The sequence below is a fragment of the Crocuta crocuta genome, unplaced genomic scaffold, assembly GCF_008692635.1.
Source record: "Crocuta crocuta isolate KB4526 unplaced genomic scaffold, BGI_CrCroc_1.0 scaffold231, whole genome shotgun sequence".
Taxonomy (NCBI): domain Eukaryota; kingdom Metazoa; phylum Chordata; class Mammalia; order Carnivora; family Hyaenidae; genus Crocuta; species Crocuta crocuta.
The window spans coordinates 3,517,847-3,541,131 of NW_027528357.1; the positions used below are offsets into that span (position 1 = coordinate 3,517,847).

At 38.3% G+C, this 23,285-nt stretch overlaps 1 protein-coding gene across 2 annotated transcripts in view; it reads right to left on the minus strand.

The window, feature by feature from the left end:
* The window catches only part of ELP2 (elongator acetyltransferase complex subunit 2), a 43,036-nt gene that overhangs the window by 3,652 nt on the left and 16,099 nt on the right, over positions 1 to 23,285 (minus strand). Inside the window, exons 10-21 of one of the 2 annotated variants that reach the window (XM_077753796.1) lie at positions 22,859 to 22,959; positions 22,527 to 22,658; positions 19,825 to 19,974; positions 17,805 to 17,993; positions 15,152 to 15,218; positions 14,516 to 14,611; positions 14,315 to 14,372; positions 13,637 to 13,709; positions 4,672 to 4,864; positions 3,196 to 3,317; positions 2,072 to 2,205; positions 756 to 869 (exon numbers count right to left, since the gene is read on the minus strand). In XM_077753796.1, coding sequence (XP_077609922.1) covers positions 756 to 869; positions 2,072 to 2,205; positions 3,196 to 3,317; positions 4,672 to 4,864; positions 13,637 to 13,709; positions 14,315 to 14,372; positions 14,516 to 14,611; positions 15,152 to 15,218; positions 17,805 to 17,993; positions 19,825 to 19,974; positions 22,527 to 22,658; positions 22,859 to 22,959 — 1,429 coding nt within the window. Of the gene's footprint in view, positions 1 to 755; positions 870 to 2,071; positions 2,206 to 3,195; positions 3,318 to 4,671; positions 4,865 to 13,636; positions 13,710 to 14,314; positions 14,373 to 14,515; positions 14,612 to 15,151; positions 15,222 to 17,804; positions 17,994 to 19,824; positions 19,975 to 22,526; positions 22,659 to 22,858; positions 22,960 to 23,285 lie in introns of both variants that reach the window. The other variant, XM_077753795.1, reaches the window with a different exon arrangement.

Sequence of the window (23,285 nt, forward strand, 5' to 3'; positions counted from 1 at the left end):
CACATTCTAGACTACTTCATCATGAAAATCATTCATCTCAAATGTGTTGTGTATAAAGATAGTATTACACAACAAGCAATCTGTTGAAGTAAACTTTTAAAAACCAAGTGTAATACAGTAGCAAGCCTCAATCTCAAGAGACTGCCGCAGAGCACAGAAGTACCACTTAGTGTAAGCACCGTAAACAGATTTGTGTTCCTCTCCATGTAAGTGTGGCATCAATTTGCCACTGAAGACAAACACTATATGATCTCACTTACATATGGAATCTTTTTTAAAAAATAAAAACAAACTCATGGAAAAAGAGATCAGATTTATGGTTACCAGATGCAGAGGGTGGGGAGAAGGGGAATCAGAGACAGGTGGTCAAAAGGTACAAACTCCCGACTGTAAGACCGTACGTTCTAGGGACGGAATGTACGACGTGATGACTACAGAGGGAACACTACTGGATGATGTACATCCTAAGAGCTCTCATCACAAGGAGAGATTTTTTTTTCCCTTTATTCTTCTTTCTCTTCTTTTGACATACATATCTACACCAACAGACGGATTAAGTTGAACTTATAGTGGTAACCATTTCACAGCGTATGTAAATCTGGCTGTACCCCTTAAACATACACAGTGACGTATGTCATTACTTCTCAATACAACTGGGAAAAAAATCATTAAAAACTCAGTGCTTCACAACAAATATAATTTGTAGAATTATAACAATATCTAATCTGATGGAAGCAAAAATAGTAAGAAAATACCTTTGACTTGTTTCTACACAGTGGGTCCAGTCATTTATTTCTGGAACTTGATCAGTTTTTTTCCAAGTGTATAAACAAATCTTTCCACATTCTAATCCTACTGCAACAACGTATCTGTTTTTAAGGGAGGAGAGGACAGTGATTAATTAGCATGAATTTCTGTTATTTCCATCATCACATCAACATTCCAAAGTATTTTAAAAATTTTTTTAATGTTTATTTTTGAGAGAGAGAGAAAGCACACAAGGGAGGAAGGGCAGAGAGAGAGGGTGACACAGAATCTGAAGCAGGCTCCAGGCTCTAAGCTGTCCTCACAGAGCCCGATGCAGGGCTCAAACCCACAAACCACGAGATCATGACCTGAGCCGAAGTCGGACACTTAACTGACTGAGTCAACCAGGCACCCCATAAAGTATTTCTTTACAGTGTTCCCAACCATCTGTGGGGACGACTGAGTGGCTCAGTCGGTTGACTGTCTGACTTTTGGTTTTGGCTGAGGTCATGATCTCACAGTTTGTTAGTTCAAGACCCCCATTGGGCTCTGTGCTGACAGTGCAGAGCCTGCTTAGAATTTCCTCTCCCTCTCTCTCTATACCTACCTACCCTGTCTGCTTTCTTTCTGTGTGTGTGTAAAATAAACAAACTTCAAATATAAAAAGGATGTTAGTTAATATTTACTTATTTTGAGACAAAGAGAGAAAGCGTGTGTGCACATGCATGCACGAAGGAGGAGCAGAGGGAGAGGGAGAATCCCAAGCAGGTTCCATGCTGTCAGCACAAAGTCCGACACGGGGCTCCACGCGAGGCTTGGTTTCAAGAACCATGAAATCATGACCTAAGCTGAAATCAAGGGTCAGATGCTTAACCGACTAAGCCACCCAGGTGCGCTCAAAAGGCTCTATTTAAAAGTGCCAGCCCATGAGACCGAGCACTGCTCTAGAGCCTCCTCCCTACCAAGGGTGCCCCAAGTCCTCCCCCTGTGCCCTGCTGGCGGAGCCCACAAGCCAGTGCTGCCCCGGCTGGCTGCAGGCGTCCGTGTTCTATCTACTGCAGATGGTTACTGAGAAAGCAGCACGGTTCTAAATTTGGTGACATATGAATCTCTGAGCCACACTCCCAATCCCCATTTTCCCACTCTGAGTATCATCAAGTCCTGTCAAGTTAACAATTCTTATGAGAAACATAAGCATTATGAAAAAACAAATAGCAACTTGGAAGCTAAGAGAAACCATGAATTAAAGTATAAGAGGGCTACATATTAAGAAACCAAGTGGTCGTAACAAAAACTTACAACAAAGCCCCACCCAAAGACTGACCGTTGAGCAAGGTTAAGCATGGGGCAGACACTGACAGCTGTCACCGCTCCACCCACATCCAGGACAGAGGAACAGGGGCCAATGCTGTGCTCGACGGAGTCATCACTGGAGTCACACTCACCCCAGGCAACCACCTAACACAGACAGACCAAACTCTGTGAAAATTTCCAGCAATGCACTAGAGTATCGATGGCATAGATAATACAAAATATTCGCTCTAGCATTAAAAAAAAAACAACAAAAAACGCCCCAGTTACATTTGTGGATTACATTCCAGGATTTTAGAGTATTTCAGAATATTTCAAGCATCACAGAGACACAGGTCTCTGAGTCCTCAACTACCTAACTGTGCTGGTCCAAAGATGGATGCTCCCTGCCCAGAGACCAGAGAAGGTCTAGCATGCTCTGTACGCTCAGGAAACCAGTTCTGATCCAGGGAGAGTCCACTGCTCACGTCCTCACCAAGAAGCTCGTGCACATCTCCCAGAAGTTACCACACAATGTATGGGGACCAATCAAGCCCTGGGTTTTCCCCTACACACCGCCGGCACTCAGGGAACTCAGTGGTCAAGAGGACCTAGTCTTGACGATAACTGTGTAAGAAATGAGGCTTCCCTGGAAGCTCTCACTTCCAGGGGGTGGGACTGGTCACAAAGAAGAGAAAGGGAAGTGGACAACAGCTGCAAAACGCAGGACCAAAGCAAGATTCCAAGCAGAAGGCTCTGTCGAAGCATACAGAAGTGCAATACAGAAACTTTTTTTTCATTATAGAAAAAAAGTTTAATTCCTAAGAATACAAAAAGAAAAGGAACTATTTTGCTCCATATGCCTGTCCATCCCCTCCTGCTCTCCTAGTTAGTCTTGGACCATTTAATTTACTACTTCTCTCCCACTGGGGCCATTTCATGTGTCTGAAAGACTTTCTTTTCATATTGGATATTTTGGAGACATGTATTTGTACAATTTAACGAGAAAAGCCTTTTTAATGCCTGCATATGAAACATACACAAGAGACATCTATCTTTAAAAACTGTACCAGAAAGTCAGGATTATGTGTCTTCTATCCAAGCATCCCTATAATATTATTTTACATTTGAAAAAATACAAAGTTAAAAAAAAATTACCTTTTTGTCCCGACTCCCAGTGAAGAAATACTTGCTATCGGGACTCCAATCACAAGACCAAATAATTCTACTGTGCACAGCAGTTATCTTATTGGTGAAGGCGAAAAGGCTGAAAATGGGGTCTGAAAGAATGAACATACACACCGCTCATAAGGCAGACAGAAATCCAAGTTTTTAATCGTTAGAAATCTATGTTTATGTGCCATATACGTCACGCCCTGTAGTAATCAATTACACACTGACTCTGGCAACAGCCCACGGCTTGGCAGCTGACCCTCACCAGAAAGCTATGGGCGTATAGTTTTTCTGGTAGGGAACGATTTTATATTACTAGTCACTCTCAAGTGACAGATGGCAACCATCTTCCAGGCACTGAACTGAAGGTTCCACTTAGGTCCAAGAAAGAAGCCTGAGCAAATTGACTCTACTCAGGGTGTAGCCAGATTCACATATATGGCAAAAAGATTAATGTACTCTTAAAAAACAACAACAAATGAAAACCTTAAAAAGTCTTTTCCCTTATAAGATTTAAATGTAAGGTAACTTCTAGCCCTTATATGGACTAAACCTAAAACACATTAATTACTTATAAAGAGGGAAGAGGAATGCACCTATTAATTCATAATCCATAAAAATACAATAGTTTATGGATAAATTTTTGGTATCATGTTAACTTTTTAAAATTACTACATGCAAAAGGAGTCAGTCTGTTCTAACATATAATGTTCAGTATGTGTCAGTCTCTAAAATACAAGGAACTAAGAGACTATGAATATCACAAGATAGAACTGCACACAAGTTCTATCAATGGAAAAATTAAAACAGAATTAGGTAACAAAGATATTTTAAATACTCTCTAGATTTTACCCAAAGAAACCGGGAGAATACAAACAGGCCATGCTCCAACAACACAGGGTTTTTTTTCCCTTTTGTTTTTATTTTATGCTAGGCTCAAGGTAGAATGCAGGTAGGTATTAACATCCTGTCCACGGGCCACAGTATTCACAGAAGAATACCTAAAATGCCCTTCCTAATCATCAAAGTGATAGGAGAAAGTATGAAAAGGGTAAAAATAATGTCCTTTTAAGTTTCATAATTTAATCGCATCTTCATTAATGCTGTCCCATAAAATCCTAGCTCAAAATATGCTATCCATTTGGTTTTATGCTGGCATTTTGTAACCATCCACAAAATCTGTATTTTTTAAATATTTTTGTGTTTTAATGGAGACGTCTGAACACATGCCACCCTGACTATATCATCACAGGGAAGCCAACTCAAGGATCATCTGCATTTAAATCTTACAAGGAAGGTCAAGTCTTCCTCAGTTATAACACAACTATGAAAGATTTCCTAACAGAGACTCTGCTCGTCACCTTGTTATCATTTCTATTCCTCTTCACCTAGCAGCTACTCAAGGGAGACAAGATGGACACAAGTGTTTCACTAGTAATCTCCAATCGGAAGCCACTTTACCTAACTCAGGGGAGACGGTGTCCTGCCTCTTCCACAGTGACCAAGTTCGATCTCTGGAAACAGCGAGTAAGAACTTGTCGTTAGGTGAGAAGGCCATCTGTGTGACAGTCAAACTGTGGAAAACTAAATTCTGCACCTGCTTCCAAGATGTAGTGTTCCAAAGAATGATAGCTGCATGCTCTTTCTTAGCAGCCTATAGGATAGAGATGAAACAAACAATTCAAGTTGAAATGAACTGAAAAAAAAAGCACATTTTTAAAAATTATATATTTTTTCTATGGGCATATTTTATGTATATGTATAAACGGGAAAAAAATTCTGAGGAGATACACACTACAAACCTTGGGAAGAGGAAGACTGGGACTAAAAGAGGTGACTCATCAGAGACTGGCATTGTCATCACAGAGTTTCAACACTTTATAAGAAGAATATATTTGTGTATTAACTGTATAATTAGTAGTTTTGAGACTTTCACTTCTGGTCAATATGATGGAATAACAGGGACTGACTGTGGTATGACAGAGATAAAAAAAAAAACTAGACATTATACCTGAAAATAACAGCACTCCAAAATATGAGATACCTGGTAACAGCACTGATCTCTCAGAGACAAAATGAAACTCAGAGTGGAAAAACAAAAAGAAAAAGAAAAGACCATCACTAAACTCTAGAACAATTTTAAGCAGCAACGTATAAGTATACCTAAGAGTCTCCCAAGAAGATAAAAAGAAAAAAATGCTTAAAAAGATAATGACTGAATTTTTCAAAATTTGATAGAAACAATGAACCTACAGATCCAAGAGGTTCCATAAAAACCCAGCACAGAAAACATGAAGAAAATTATTGTTTAAAAATCAGCCATAAAAAAAATGTAGTTGGAGGGGAAAAACCCCATCAAAAGACAAAAAAAATATAGCAGACTCCCATTGGAGCAATGCAAGACCAAAAAAAAAAAAAAAAAAAAAAAAAAAAGAGGAACTGAAAGGAAACATCTTTAACATACTGAAAGGAAAACCAACAATTTTTTATTCCCTATAAAAATCATTCCAAAATGAAGGAGAAATATGTTTTTCCAGACAGGCAGAAGCTCAAAAAAATTCATGACCAGCAGAAGTGCATTATAAACAATGTTAAAGAATATCCTTTAGGCAGAAGGAAAATGTTATCTGTTCAAAATTTTTGTATTATTTAAGTCTCTTCAAAAGATAACAGAATACTCAAAGAAAAAATGACAACAATATATAGTGTTAATTCTATGGAGAAGTGAAACAATACCACAAAGTAGCATACTTCTGTATAGTTCTTAGAATCATACCTTAAATAATGCAACATTACTTGAAGGCAGACTATGGCAAATTAAAAATGTATAGTATAGGGGCACCTGGGTGGCTCAGTCGGTTAAGCGTCTGACTTCAGCTCAGGTCATGATCTCACAGTTCGTGGGTTTGAGCCCCACATCGGGCTCCGTACTGATAGCTAGCTCAGAGCCTGGAGTCTGCTTCAGATTCTGTGTCTCCCTCTCTTTCTGACCCTCCCCTGTTCACAGTGTCTCTCTTTCTCAGAAATAAATAAAACATTAAAAAAAATTTTTTTAATGCATAGTATAAAAGACAACGAATAAAATAACACAATGGTTATATGTACTAACCAAACTAAAGAAATAAAATGGACTCATAGAAAGTAATCAATTAACCCAAAATAAGTAAAATGGAAGAAAGGACAGACCAAATAGAAAATAAATAGCAAGATGAAAGATTTAAATACATGCATATTGTTATGTTAAATGTAAAAGGTCTAATAAATACTCCTATTAAAATGGAAGATTATGGGGGCGCCTGGGTGGCTTAGTCGGTTAAGCGTCCGACTTTCACTTAGGTCATGATCTCGNCAGCTCAGGTCATGATCCTGAGGTTGGTGAGTTAAGGCTCTGTATTGAGGGTGTGAAGCCTGCTTGGGATTCTCTCTCCCTCCCTCTCTGCCCCTACCCACTTGTGCGCACGCACTCTCTCGTTCAGTCTCTCTATCTCTCTCTCAAAAATAAACAAACATTTAAAAAAAAGGAAAACTATCAAGATGAATAAAAAAGCAAGAGCTAACTGTAGGCTGCCTTTAAGAAACCCACTTGAAAATAAAAGGAAACAGGTAGCCTAAGAGCACAATGATGGAAAAAGATACAGAAGTCAAGCACTTCTCAAAAGAAAGCTGGAGTGCCTATTGTAACAGTGGACAACCTAGATTTGAAAGCACAAAATATTACCAAAAATAAAGAGGATAATTCCATGATGATAAACTAACTAGTCAATTAATCAATATAACAATCACAAATTTTTAAAATGAGAGCCTCAAAATATATAAAGTAAAAACTGAAATACAAGGATTAAAAAGATAAGCCCACAGTTATAGTCAGAGATTTCAAAATGCTACTCTCAATAAAACCGAAAGGATAAAGACTTGAACAATACTATCAACCAGTCTGACAGAATTCTTGTTTTCAGAACACCACACCCAAAAGAAACAGAATCTACATTCTTTCCAAGTGAGCATGGAAATTTACCAAGATTAAATTTCAAAGGGTTCAAATCATATCATGTTCTCTGACCACAATGAAATTAAATTAGAAATCAATAGGAGAGATATTTGGAAAATACTCAGCATATGGAAATTAAATAATAAATTTCAAAATAACCTATAGTTTGACAAAATTAAAGGGAATTTTAAAAATATTTTTAGTTAAGTGAAAATGGAAACATATCAAGATTTATGGAATGTCTCAAAAATAATACTTAGAAATTTATAGCACTCAACATCCATATTAAAAAGAGAAACATAATCAGTAGCCTCAGTTTTAAACTTACTAAACTACAAACAAAAAAGGAAATCTAAGTAAAAGAAACAAACAGTAAAAATCAATGAAATAGAAACAAGAAAAACAGTAGACGAAAGTTACCAAAACCAAAAGCTGAATTATTTGAAAATATCAAAAAAAATCATTAGATTCCTGATCAATTCTCAGTATGCTTCCCCCACCAATAAATAAATAAATAAATAGAGGGAGAGCAAACACAAATTACTAATAGCAGGAATAAGAATGGTAACATCACCAGAAATTCTTTATATATTAAAAATATCTTAAGAGAATATTATGAATAGCTTTATACCAACAAATTTGACAATTCAGGTAAAAAGGACAAATTTTCTGAAGGATACAAACTACCAAAGTACCCTCAAGAAAAACTAGATAACCCAAATAGTCCTACATCTATTGAAGACGTTATATTTGTAGTTAAAACCTTCCCACAAAGAGAACTCCAGGATCAGGTGGCTTACTGAAGAATTCTCTCAAAACATTTGAAAAAGAAATAATCGGGGCTCAGTCGTTAGGCATCCAACTTTGGCTTAGGTTCTCATGGTTCGTGGGTTCAAACCCTGAGTTAAGCTCTGTGCTGACAGCTCGAAGCCTAAAGCATGCTTCAGATTCTGTGTCTCCCTCTGTCCGCCCTTCCCCTGCTCACACTCTCTCAAAAATAAATGTTAAAAAAAATTTTTTTAATAAAAAAGACTTAATACAAATTCTACACAAACTGTTCCAGAAAACTAGAGGAGGAACTATTTCAAAGAGGCTAGCATTACTTTGAAACCAAAACCAGATGAAGCCATTATAAGGAAAGAAAACTATACTGCAATATCCCTCATGTACCATACATAAAAGCTTTTGGGGCGCCTGGGTGGCTCAGTCCGTTAAGCGTCCGACTTCAGCTCAGGTCATGATCTCACGGTTCATGGGTTCGAGACCCAGGTGGGGGTCTGTGCTGACAGCTAGCTCAGAGCCTGGAGCCTGCTTCAGATTCTGTGTCTCCCTTTCTCTGATCTTCCCCTGCTCATGCTATCGCTCTCTCAGAAATAAATTTAAAAAAACATTAAAAAAGTTTTTTAAGTTTTTAAACAAAATTTTAGTAAAGTTAAGTCCAACAGTATGTAAAAAGGTAACCTATGACAAACAGGTGGGCTTTGGTTTATTATTTGAAAACGTATGACAAACAGGAATGCAATTTTGGTTTATTATTTGAAAAACCAATCAATAAAATTCACCATGTTAATAAATGAAAAAGGGAAAACTGTATGATGAAGAAAAAATATTTAACAGAATCTATCATCTATGATATAATGTAAATTGTAGGTAGCCTGATAAAGAAGAATCACAAAATCCATAATGGACAAAGAAGGAATGTTTTGTTCCTGAGGTGAGGAATAAGGCCAAGGATTTCTGCTATTACCATTATTATACAGCATTAAGACATCTTATGGGAAAGGAAGAAATAAAACTCCTTATTCATAGATAACATAAGGGTCCATATGGAAAATGCTACAGTATCTACAATAAAGCTACAAGAATAAGTAAGTGTAGGAAGGATATTAAGATTGATAAACAAAAAGCAACATTTCCATATGTAAACAATGAATAAAATATATGAATTATGGGTAAATCTGACAAAATATATGTAAGACCAGACACTGAAAACTACAAAACAGTCCTATTAATATTAAGATGTTAACACTGGGGAAAACTGGGTGAGAGGTAATCTATTTTCTTTGCAATATTTTGTTAAATCTACAATCATTCTAAAATAAAAGGTTTACTAAAATAAAATACAATAAAATCTTTAAAAATAACATAAAATGAAGTAAAATAAAATAAAATAAAATAAAATAAAATGTTTATTTAAAAAAATCATTCCTGGGGCGCCTCAGTGGCTTAGTCAGTTAAGCATCCAACTTCGGCTCAGGTCATGATCTCATGGTTTGGGAGTTCAAGCCCCATGTCAGGCTCTGTGCTGACAGCTCAGAGCCTGGAGCCTGCTTTGGAATGTGTCTCCCTCTCTCTCGTCCCTCCTCTGCTTGTGCTCTCTCTCTCTCTCTCTCTTTTGCAAAAATAAACATTTAAAAAAAAATCAGACCTAAGAAATTAAACACTTAAATAAATGAAAGACACACTGTATTTGTGTGTCAAAAAAAACCAATATTGGGGCGCCTGGGTGGCTCAGTCGGTTAAGCGTCCGACTTCGGTTCAGGTCATGATCTCACGGTTCGTGGGTTCTAGCCCCACGTCGGGCTCTGTGCTGACAGCTGCTCAGAGCCTGGAACCTGCTTCAGATTCTGTGTCTCCCTCTCTCTCTGACCCTCCCCTGCTCATGCAGTCTCTCAGAAATGAATTTAAAAAAATTTAAAAAATTAAAAAAAAAAACCCAATATTGTTAAAACTCTCCTCAAATTGATCTATAGATTCAACGTAATCCAAAACAAAATTCCAGTAGGTATTTTTATAGAAACTGTTAAGCTGATTCTAAAATTTATATAAAAAAGAACCTAGAATAGCCAAAATAAATTTGAAGAGAATTAGAAGATAATTACTTCCTGGTTTTGAGACATATTACAAAAAGCTATACCTATTAAAACGAATGGGAAAAAACAAAAGTCAAGAAACAGACCCACACATATATGGACAGCTGGTTTTTGACAAAGGTGCAAAAGGCAGGAAGTAAAGGGATACTCTTTTCAACAAATAAAGATGGAACAATTGGATATCCACATGCAGAAAACCAGCTTTAACCTATATTCCAGGCCAAATGCAAAAATTAATTCAAGACTTATCATAGGTCTAAACGTAAAACTTAAAATCTATGAAATTCAGAGAACCAGATGTGCAGATCCTTATAACCTAGAGTTAGGCAAGGATATCTTACTACACAAAAAGCACAACCCAATATAGGAAAAAAATTGATGTATATTAAGCTTTACCAAAACATACAACTTCTGCTCTTTGAAAAACAGGAAATGAAGATACGTCACTGGGAGTAATTACCCAAATAGCATATATCTGATACTTATATCCAGTGTATAAGAAAAATTTTCCAAACTGAGTAACAAGCAAACAATCCAATAAAGAAATGGGCAAAAAATCCAAACAGATACTTCATCAAAGAAGAAATATAGATGGGAAATTAGCACATGAAAAGATGCCCAACATCATTTGTTGTTAGGAAAATGCCAATTACCATCATAATGATATGTTACACACCTCACAGAATGGTTAAAAAGACTGACCATACTAAGTGCTGGTGAGCGGTGAGGTGTGGGTGTGGAGCAACTGGAACTTCAGCCGCTGGTAGGACTGTAAAATGGTATAACCACTTTGAAAAATAGTTCGGTAGTTTCTTAAAACTTTAAATGTACATCTACCATATAATCTAGCAATTCTACTCAGAGGCATTTATTCAACAGAAATGAAAGCATATACTCCTATGAAGACCTTATATATTCATAACTGTTTTATAGGTAAAAGCCAAACAGTGGAAACAACTCAAATGTCCATTAATAAATGAAGAGATCTACAAATTGAAATACATCTGTAGAAGAAAAACTACCCAGAAATAAAAAAGAATCAACTTCTCATATGTGCAACAATATGGATCAATCCCAAATTCTTATACTGAATGAACAAGCTGGACCAAAAACAAAAACAGAATAGTCATACTGTATAATTCCATTTATACAAATTTTAGAAAATACCAAGTACTCTATCACAAGAAAAAGCTGATTAGTGGTTTCCTAGAGATGAGGCAGGAGAAAGTAAGAAGAGGCAGGAAAGGACTTATACCAAGGGGCAGTGGAAATTTCTCGGGTTGATGCCTATGTTCATTATCTAATTGTGGTTATGATTTCATTGTAAAAACATATGTCAAAATTAATCAAATTGGTCACTTTCAAACACAACTTACAATGTGCTAACAACATCTAAAAAATTTTTTTTTAATTTTTAAAAATTTTTTAATTTATTTCTGAGAGAGAGAGAGAGAGAGAGAGAGAGAGACGGTGTAAATAGGGGAGGGTCAGAGAGAAAGGCAGATACAGAATCTGAAGCAGGCTCCAGGCTCTGAGCTAACTGTCAGCAGAGAGCCCAAGGCAGGACTCGAACCCATGAACTGTGAGATCATGACCTGAGCTGAAGTTGGACGCTTTAATCGACTGAGCCACCCAGGCGCCCCTAAATAAATTGTTAAAAATGTTAGTTTCAAAGAAAGATGAATCTAATCATTTGCTTTACCAGTCAAAACCAAAAGTGTGGCTGGCATCCTCCATTCAAGAAACCAAGCTACCTTCGGGTTGGTGCCCAAAAGAACTAAGTTTCCATGGGCTGTTTACCCTTCTACTGGGAAGGTGAGTTTAGACAAACCTTCAGATTTAAACTTCTCAAGCCACACTATCAACCACACCTCTTTTCTGTTTATTAAAATGCAAAATATTTAGAAAAAGTATACAAGTAACAAAAAGCAAGATGCACACATTGCTACAAGCAAGCCAAGCTGAAAAGGAAATAATCAATTACATGACTGACAGCAACCAAAGCTAAAAATAAGTTGGCTGATAGGAACAAGTATGGCTATTCCTGCCACCAAGGTCCATTCCTCCCCAGGTCCCTGTTAACAGAAGGAAGTACTCTCAGTACCATTCTCACAGATGGGACAACAAGCACAGGAGGTGGGGCCGGAGGGGCACAGTGATATTTCTGATGATGCCTGTCAATACCGGCCAGCGGCAAGAAGCTGTGCAGCAAAAACTGGGACAGAGGGGCCCGTCAGATGGGCAATTCATGTCCTCATGCTTAAAAGAGTAAATGTATTCTAGAAAATGTAGATAAAATGGGTGGGTCTCAAGACCTTTCAGACAATCCTCCATACATATTAGTTTGCTGCACAGAACATGGATAAATACTGACTTATAAGTATAAGATCAATCTCGCAAGCCAACAATGATGAGCACTACTTGGCAGTCGCCTGTGCTAGTGAGCTGGCCACCACCCTGTCCCACCCTGGCATGGGCCGAGGGACCCTATTCACTTCGCTGAGACCCAAATCTGTTCCTGGAGAAACCGTCAGATGGAGTACACTCGATTTCACTTCTCATTCCCCTATGTATAGCTCCAGGACTCCAATTATTTAAATCATTTATCACATTCATGGGGCGCCTGGGTGATTTAGTCAGTTAAGCGTCTGACTTTGGCTCAGGTCATGATCTCACAGTTTATGGGTTCGAGCCCTGCATCGGGCTCCATGCTGACAGCTCAGAGCCTGGAGCCTGCTTCAGATTCTGTGTCTCCTTCTCTCTCTGCCCCTCCCCCACTTGCTCGCGCTCTCTCTCAAAAATAAACAAACATTAAAAAAGTTTTTTTAATTGTTTATCACATTTTTAGGTTAAAAATACTTTATTAAATAAATCAGGTATATATCAGTTTAAATCAAGTATTTAAGAGCAAAAGTACGTGGCTGAAACAGATTTAAAATGCAAGTACAAGCTTTTTATTTATTTTTTTAAATGTTTATTTATTTCTGAGACAGAACACAAGTGGGAGAGGGGCACAGAGAGAGGAAGACACAGAATCCGAAGCAGGTTCCAGGCTCAGAACTGACAGCTCAGAGCCTGACATGGGGCTCAAACTCACAAATCACGAGATCATGACCTGAGCCAAACTCAGACACTCAACTGACTGAGCCACACAGGTGGCCCAGCTTTTTATTTTAAGTAAGTTCTACACCCACCCAACATGGGGCCTGGACTCATGACCCTGAGGATCAAGAATGACACACCTGGTACCAAGTGAGCCAGCTAGGTGTCCCTCAACTGCAAGCTTTTTATTTTAAGTAAGCTCCACATCTTACTCAGGGCTTACATTCATGACCCCCAGGATCAAAAGTGACATGCTTTACCAAATGAGCCAGCCAGGCACCCTGCAACTGCAAGCTTTTGAAGGGACAGAAAGGAAAAGAGGTGGAGAAAGCAAGGCTCAGAAAAAGCAGGCCCCAGTGGCCTTTCACATGGTTCTGCCTCCGTGGCCACAAACCGCAGGAGCCTGAGGACTCACGTGACTCACGTAGCATGGACCGTGGAATAAAGAAGTACAATCCCCTACCTTACATGCTGAGGCAAGCAGAGTCTTTGAATTGCTACAAGCAACACAAAATATTTCATAACCGTGTCCATATCTAAAATTTAAAAAGAGAAAATGAATGACCCCATATTAGCAAAAGTACCTACTTTCATGCTACAAAGTTTTAAAACGTGAGAGCAACATCAATTTTTCTAGGTAACATGCAATTCTTTCAGGGGACATAACATTTCTGTCTAGGCAAACATCTGGGGAAAAAACACAGATACTGGGGAAAATGCCTGCTTCCTAGAAGTGATACAAGTTTTCAAGCAATTAGATTAAAATACAAGCTTTCACCCCTAGCCAGCCTACAATACACAAAAAATCTGGGAAAGATTTTGATGGAGAATCATCAACGGGGAAAAGATAAAAACAAAAAACAGAATAATAAATCTTAGAAGTCCTTTAAAGAAAGGAAAAGAAATATAATGTGTTATATATACAAATCTAGTAAATAGAATGTACAGTAATATACTAATCTATGTAAAGTTTGATTCTTCCTCTTGCCTCTTGGGAAGGCCACTAAAGATTTTTAGATAAGGGAGGAAAATGTAGGTAAGAGGAAAGCAAAGGAAAAAAATCAAGTTGTGTGGATTTAAAAAAAAAAAAAATCACAAGTTATGACAAAACCAGATCAAAGAGCTTAGCAGTTTCACTTACAGTTTTTGAACTTCAGGCCATAAAGTATTCTGCAGAAGATGATCCTCAGTGGGCGGTTCTACAATCAACGTATAGCACTGCGATTATTATTTCTGTTTTCACGCGAGTGAGTGAGGTCCACAGCACTTTTTTAGGTCAATAGTGACAGGTACATACTTTGTGTATGAATAACTATTAAACCACCTTTTAACCATTTCTTACCAGTAAGTATGGAAGGCTGAAAGGCCACTGGTTGATACTCAAAACCATTACTTGTTAACAGCTCCTCTTCATTTGAAGGCTGAGAAGCTAGGTCTCCTAGTTTAAAAGAAACACGTCAACATCATGAACACAGTCACTATATTTTTATGTCCTACATACGTCCTAATATTAAGGCATCGGTTAGGAAGCAGTGGTACCTCAAAGTACTGATTGTTCTTCAAGATGTATCAATGTGATTCCAAACCCAAGGGTACTTCCACTATTCCAGTATTTTCCAAATGTGTTCTGTGAAGCATGAGTAAATCCCTTAAAGATTTCCTCCTTTCTCTTTGACCTAACATTTCCCAAATGTTTAGAACAACTGGACAGATTCTTCAGGCTACCCATAGTAGCGTGTGTGGTGGTAGAGCTCCATGAAACACACTTTGTGAAAACTGTACCTATTTCAGGGTCTGTACCTGTACAGAGTACTTACCGTGAGTATCTGGTAGAGAAAGCAAATGTATATATTTTGATTTATGTATTGTGATTTAAAAAAAAAAAAGGTCAATAATGAACAAGAGGTACATGTTACACAAGTGTGTCACTAGGTTTTAAATATAATGGGTTCAAAAACGTTGGATACTAAAGCCTTACCCTGAAAGACAGCTTTATTTGATAACCCCAATGCAGGGACAGTAGCTCCTTCTGGAAGATCACCATCCTGCTGGAATAAAAGGTACAAAACGTGTTTTAAACACTGAAAGTTACTATTAGGCACACAAAAATGTCATGCTCATAAATGCAGAGGAACCATTTAAAGACCACCCTGTGTGGATATCTGCACACACTTCCATTTCCTAAACCAACAGATGCAATGCTAAACAACCACTCTCCACAGACAGGCTGTAGTTAACCGCCAAGCCTCTCTACCCGATCCAAAGTCAGGCATCCTCATCCATGAGCTCATCGAACCCTAACAGCTCAGTGAGTTTCAGAGCCTGACAGGGCACGCATCCAGCTCGTTTCTAACCGAAGAGTGGGATGAAATGTGCACGCCCAGGGCTCTACTTCCAAGAGTCTCCCAAGCACATCCCTAATGATACACGTGCAGACACCACTGTTTCCTAAAAGGTGCATAGGGGCGGGCACCTGGATGGCTCAGTCAGTTAAGTGTCCCGCTTAGGTCAGGATCTCGTGGTCTGTGGGTTCGAGCCCCGCACTGGGCTCTGTGCTGACAGCTCAGAGCCTGGAGCCTGCTTCAGATTCTGTGTCTCCCTCTCTCTCTGCCCCTGGCCCACTTGCACTCTGTCTCTGTCTCTCATAATAAACATTAAAAAAAATTTTTTTAAAAAGGCACAAAGTATTTTCATTAAAATACTTAAATGACTCACTATTTTTAAAAACTTTTAGAGTGCCACTTATAGTGCCAATAATTTGTTATACTCTGCAATGTATACCAAATTATCTCATAAGAAACTATAGGCTAACCATCATAACTGGCACATGTCCACAGGCTAAGAACATTTCTCACAATTTAGACTTTAATACAGGAGCTGGAACTCAACATAAACATGAGCAGTGAGGATTTAAACCATCAAGAGCAGCTACCCAGACATAAGAGACCACACGCTTTATCTCAGAAACCAAGAAAGATAAAACGGCATGGAAAAGAGCAATAAGAAGACTGCTACAAACCTATCCTCACATTCGGCAGGGGAACAAAACCCAAAATAGAGCAAGAGGCTTTCTAGTCCATGAAACTGCTGTATCTTAGGACACAGACCTGAGTGTCTACTGGGTCTAAGGCTCTTAAAGAATCCTAAAACCACATTTCAATCACTAGAACCTGAAACTAACTGCCCTTCCACCCCAGTGGCTCTACATAATAATCCCAATCAAGACCTCCCTTTTGATCTCATTCCCATTGTTTATTCTGATTAGAAACAAGCAGAAAAGAATCTTAAATCCTCTTCACAGAACAAGAATGCCTGTGTCATGGGTGCTCAGTATACACTCTACAGAATTTAGTTGGAAATTTTATTTTGAATGACTCACTTTCTTCTCCAGTCTTACCTGGACTGGTGCTCATTGCCCTGACCTCAGAATCTCCAGGCCCAAATGTATCCTGCTCTCTTCACCCCCAAGTACTTTTCCTCATTGTCTTTGTTTAGGGACCTGCAACAGCACCCCTGTGGTCTAAACTGTGCCTGCCTCCCAAGGTCCTCTGGCACTGGGTCTTCGCCCATTCCCTCCATTTCCCTGGATACAGTACTCTTCATTCGAACAGCCAGAGCCACCCTACTGCATGTGCATGCGTGCTCTCCCTCTCTCCCCTCCCTTCTCCCTAGCAAGTGTACTTAACTTACCCTTTTCAATCTCAGAAGTAAAATCTGTAACCCAACTCTAAGTAAAGAACCATATGATGTGCACACATATGCACATCTAATTCCCTTCTGCGTAACACAACTTCTGCGCACATATGCACAACTAATTTCCCTTCCTTCAAAACTACTTTATAATTTTTATAATTTATGTACGTATTTATTAATTTTTAAGTGACAGAGAGAGAGAGAGAGAGAGCGAGCATGTACATGTGACAGAGGGAGAGAGGGGCAGAAGGAGAGAGAGAATCCCAAGCAAGCCCCACGCTCAGTTCAGAGCCTGACTCAGGGCTCCGTCTCTGTAGGACCCTGGGATCATGACCTGAACCAAAAGCAGGAGTCAGGACACCCAATCAACTGAGTGCCCAGGTGTCCCATCACGTATGTATTTTTAGAAGTAGCTCAAATCTTCTGTACAGAGTATTAAAAAAATTTTTTTTAAACTTACCTTTTCAAAAACCCAAATGAAGCCCATTAAACATTTTCTCAAGTACAGTAACCTCTTCCTTCTATGAATAATTTACTTTAGCCACCAAAAAATCCTTGGTCTCATCTAATAATTGCACGTACTTCAGTTCTACTGTTCCCTACCCCTAACCAGAGTTACGTGGAAATCTCCTTGAAAATATGACCCATCTAACATATATTGTTTTACCATAGGTACCAATCACAGTGATGATACATGGTATTCCTGCTTTGATTTAACACTTTAATTCTTCAGTGTGTTAAGACTTTTTAAAGAAATTTCTGGTTTAAACATTTAAATTACTGCATACCACAGTACACACAAAAGTTTGTCAAGCCAGTAATAAACACAATTTGACTTTCTTTCTACCCATAATCTCCATTTACAGGCTTAAGCAACATTTTTTTAAATGAAGTGAATGGATTTAGTTCCACATAACTAAATTTAGAGGAATACTCACATTACAAAGCACAAGATTCACTGACTGGCCTGTAATGGCATAAAAATTTTCCACAAAATTCCGAGGTGCAGAAAATACTCGAAGAACTTTCTCATCTGCTCCAGATACAAACTGAAACCGACTAATCATCGCCAAACATTTCAGGTCATACCCATGTATCTGTGGCCTGGCAATTTCATGCCAAGTAACCTGTGTATTAAAAAAAGGATAAATAAAAATGACTATACATTTCAAAAACCAAGTTCTTTTCAACAAGCAAAACATCAGATGCAAATCATTTATCATGCCACGGAAATATGACAACAAAGCAGATTCATCCATGTTGTGTTTATCAATAATTCAATCTTTATTACTGAGTAGTAATCTTTTATATGGAGATACACACACACACACAAGCCTACTGATCCATTCACATACTGATATATATTTAGGTTGTTTCCAGCTTGTCTTTTATTGAAAAAGCAGTTGTGAACATTTCTGTACAGGTCTTCGCATGGACATGGGCTGCTGTTTTTCTTGGGTTAATACTCTCTAGAAGTAGAATGGCTGGATGGTATAAGAGATGCATATTTACATTTTTAAGAAACTGCCAAACTATTTTCCAAAGAGGTTATGTGTTCTACAATTCCACCTGCAATATACAAGAGTGCCAGCTGCCTGCTTCCTCACCATTAGGTGAGGTGACAGGTGTTGAAGGTATCTCACTTCAGCTTTAATTTGCATTTCCCTAATGACTAATGGTGTTGAGAATCTTGTCCTGTCCTTATTTCCTTGTATCTTCTTTGGAGAAATATTTGTTCAAATCTTTTGCCCATTTTCATTTTTACTAGATTGGCTGTTATCCTAGCACTGAGTTCTGAGACGTTCTTTATACATTCCGGATATAAATCCTTGCCAGAGATGTGCTTGGTAAATACTTTATCCCAGTTTGTGACTTGTCTTTTCATTTTCCTGGCAGTATCTTTCAAGGAGCAGAAATTTTACATTTTAGTGAATCTAATTTATCCATTTTTTCATTTTTAGTTTTTTCTAAGTTTATTTTGGGGCGGGGAGGGCAGATATAGAGGGGGAAGAGAGAGAGAATCCAAAGTAGGCTCTGTGCTGCTAGCGCATAGACCAATGCGGGGCTTGTACTCAGAAACCATGAGATCATGACCTGAGCCCGAGTCAGCCACTTAACCTACTGAGCTACCCAGGTGCCCCTATCTATTTTTTAAATAGATGATTAATAAACAACAGCTGAGCTATATGGGTAACAAATCACAAAAAGCCACAGAAAACCACTGCAAACCATTTGCCTTGTTTTTTAATTGACTCAACTCTATTAATTTGAACCTACCACTGCTACTGAAGTAGTAATGTCACTGGCAAATTTCACTCGATTTTATGGACTGACTCATAGGCAGTTCCATGACTTGTCAGGAATTGAAGTGGAGTACACAGACTTCCTTTACTACATAGTACAGGCTTATACTCAATGGCTTGTCAGTGGTAAAGTTTTGTTGCAATTTTCTGAGCTCAGGGCCAAGATCGAAAAGTTACTGAATAAGAACTGCCCTCAAGCACTAGTATCTAATACTATATGACTTTAAAAATTAGCTTTTACTGCAGACCTGATGGTGTTTCCTAATGAATTAAACCTAAAATTATAAGGGATAGCCGAACTCCTACGTAGAACTGAAGTAAACACATTTTGAAAACAACTAACACTTAAATTGTCTCAATTTGTAAGGAGTATATACGTATGTTTAAGTTTTTAAGAAAATACCACACGGCCCTCTTGACTGGCTGTTGCCATTCTGCACCCCTACCAGCAACATGGGAACACTGGGGTTGCCCTGCATCCTTACCACCGCTCTTCACTGTCAGTGCTTTCTGCTTCAGCCAATCTCAGGGTATATCGTGGCATTGAGGCATGGTTTTAACTTGCATTTCCACAGGGGCTAACAATGTTGCCCCACTTTTCATGTGCTCATGGATGTTTCTTAAAGTAAATCAGTCAAGTTGAAAGTCATTGTACCTGTGACTGGCCTTTTCTCTTCCATGGAGCAAAAAGTCGAGTTGTTTGGTCAGTACCAACAGTGATGATAAACTCTCCTTCTGGATCCCACATCAGGTCTTGGACACCATCAAAGTGCCCTGAGATAACAATCTCTGGAGTCCACTCTCTCTGCAATGAGAGTACTCTGTGACGCATCAAAATAATCAAAGATCAGCGCTGCTCACAATCAGTCCAATGATACCTTCAGGGCTAATAATGAAAAAGACTGAGGCCCCCAAGCAATGTGAAAAGCTTAAAAAAAAAAAAGTTGGGATCTAAAAATAATAGGATCCTAAAATAAAAGGATGGGTTTTCCAATCAAGCATATGAGAACTTAAACATTCAAATCTGTGCTGTAGTCCTTTAAAGCAGTAACCCTGGAAAATTTCCCTCCATTCATCATGTATTGAATGCCTCCTAGAAGTAAGACATTACCTAACTTTTCTCTGCCTCAAAGAACTCTTCTGTAAGAGTGTGACCAAGCTTGTATGGCTGTTATGAGAATAAAATGAATTTATATCTGTAAAGCACTCATAACAATGCTGGGACATACTAAGTATTATGCGAGTATTAACCTACATAATAAAGAGTATTATGTAAAATGAGTCGGTAGATTCTGATGGCTTTCTTTATTGAACAAAAGAAGTTGCAGGTGTAGAGAACAGAGGCCAAATCAAACCTAGCTGGCCACCTGCTAAGAAAGCCTGTACCAGCAACCATGTGAACAGTGACAATGAAATACAGAAAATGTCACATCTGGTCCACACAGAATCACAAGTAGTAGTAAAACGTGATCTTCAGAGGAAAAATTAAATTTGTATCAATAAAAGTCAGTCAAAGCTAAGAAAGCTGAATACAGTGATTAAGCTAAGCTATATTATTTTCCGGTCAAAAAAATAAAAAGCGGGGGCACCTGGGTGGCTCAGTTGGTTGGGCATCTGACTTCAGCTCAGGTCATGATCTCACAGTTTGTGGGTTCAAGCACCGTGTCTGGCTCTGTGCTGACAGCTCAGAGCCTGGAGCCTGTTTCGGATTGTGTGTTTGTCTCTCTCTCTGACCCTCCCTGGTTCACACATACACACTCTTTCTCTCTCAAAAATAAATTAACATTAAAAAAAATGTTTTTAATAAATAAATAAATAAAAACGCTGTGACTAAGAAATGCTATTAATTTCTTCTGTGACGTAAAAACTGATTCTAAAGTAAGCACTAATGGCAGTTTCCAAAAACTTTTGAACCAAAGGCAGCACTTTTGGACTATAAGTACAGTTTTCCACTCTAACAGTCCGGAAGGACAGTGTTTCTTTTTAAAATCAGTCTTGATTGTTACAAATATGCCACTCTGGTGTGGGAGGCTGTGCAGGTGTGGGGACAGAGGGTATATGGGAACTCTCTGTACTTTCTGTTCAGTTTTTCTATGAACGTACAACTTCTTTAAAAAAAATTACAAAGCCCTTCAAATAAAGTTTATGCAAATCCATGAATTGTTACTTTATAAAGGAAGCCATCAGATAACATTCAGACTCTACTGACTTACATTTCACCCAGTGCTCTTATTTCTTTCATTTCTTTACTTAATGTATTTATACAGTAACCTCCATGTGCCAGACCCGGTTTTATATACAGTACAAATATTAACTCATTGAAGCATCACAGAAACCCCATGAGTCGGTGATATTTCTATTCACACTCCATAGAGGAGGAACCTGAGACAAAGGTTCGGCAAAGACATCGAGGGCACACAGCCAGTAAGTGCTGAGGTCAGGGCCTGAAGCCAGACAGTCTAGCTCCAAGGTCTATGCTCTTAGCCACTATTCCTGCAATTTCATTTCCCCAAACCCAAAGAAGGAGATCAGAAGCAAATTAGAAAGTAAGAGATGGAATAATACAGACAGGCAGCTAGATGACTAGAGGAAAATTACCTTTTTGAGAAGAGACTAACAATTATTAAGAAGATGTAAAACAGCCCAGTATTTAAAGGACCATTTAAAATTACACTCATCAACAACTTGAGAGCATTAACACATTCCTTCCCAAAGTAACAGGTGGTTCTACCGCCCTGGTGTCAATCATTCATCCACTGATGGTCTATGGAGTACCTAACTGTCCAAGAAAAGGCCAAATTATGTTTTCTTCTTTAAGAAGACAGACATGGGGCGCCTAGGTGGCTCAGTCGGTTAAGTGTCCAACTTCAGCTCAGTTCATAGTCTCATGGTCTGGGAGTTCAAGCCCTATGTCCAGCTCTGTGCTGACAGCTCAGAGACTGGAATCTGCTTTGGATTCTGTCTGTCTGTCTCTCTCTGTCTGTCCCTCAAAAATGAATGTTAAAAAAATTTTTTTTTATATTATAGGAAACATCTCATCAAAAAATATATAGAGCTTAAAGGCAGAACTTAAAATATATCCAGCTTAAAGTTCACTTACATAGAAAACTGACCTGTGTGCAAATTTCAAAACCTCAACAATGTTGAACAAATGAATACTTTTTGTCTTAGGAAAGTATAAGTTTTTCACTTAGTATAACTACAGTATAATGTCTACAAGAAGTGAATAAGCAACAAGTCATTTGAACTTAAACACTGTGTTTCTGGCAGAGTGCTGTAAATATGCATCACTGTTTGCCTGGGTTGCATTTCACTCTATGTGATCACAAATGCTTTATTTAAAAACACTTTTCTTACTAGGTTAGCCGTATTCTGTTTCCAAAGGTGCAATGCTCCATGGAAAGCATGAGCGATGATCATGGAGCCATCTTCATTGAACTGGCAATCATAAAATCCCAGAGTATTTCCACCTACTTCACCTACTCGAACCTATGCAATAATAGAAAAGAATTTGTAATCAAGAGTCCATACTTCTCACAGTAGAAATTATAGATTCCAGAGACTGTTATGTTCTCTCTCACTTAACACATACAGAGTGAACACTTTTACAGCTCTAGAATACAGACTTGGGGGGCTAATTATCATTTATTAAACCCAATTATCTATTCCTTAAATATGCACACTTTTACCTGTTCTAGCCAAACTCCAGACTCTTCATCCGGAGCCCAGAGAATCATGGTTTTATCCATGGAGGCAGACAACAATCTCATTGGCTGCTGCAGAAGACCATCTAAAAAATAAAAACCACTGCTTTTAGGTGACCGACAAGCATTGTGTTAGATAACCACAAAAACACGACACAGGTACTGCAAGAACATTCATTTGCAGCAACAGTAACATTTTGGAAACACCACAGAAGTTTATCATTAGAAGAACAGATAAACGAATTGTGGTATATTTAGACAATGGAATATTCTACTTCAATAAAAATAAATCAGCACTACATGAATCACGATGGACACAACTCTAAAACATGTTAAGCTAAAAAGCCAAGTTGTAAGAGGAGAACAACATATTGATAATCAAGTTTTAACAATGGTAAGGCAATACTGTTTG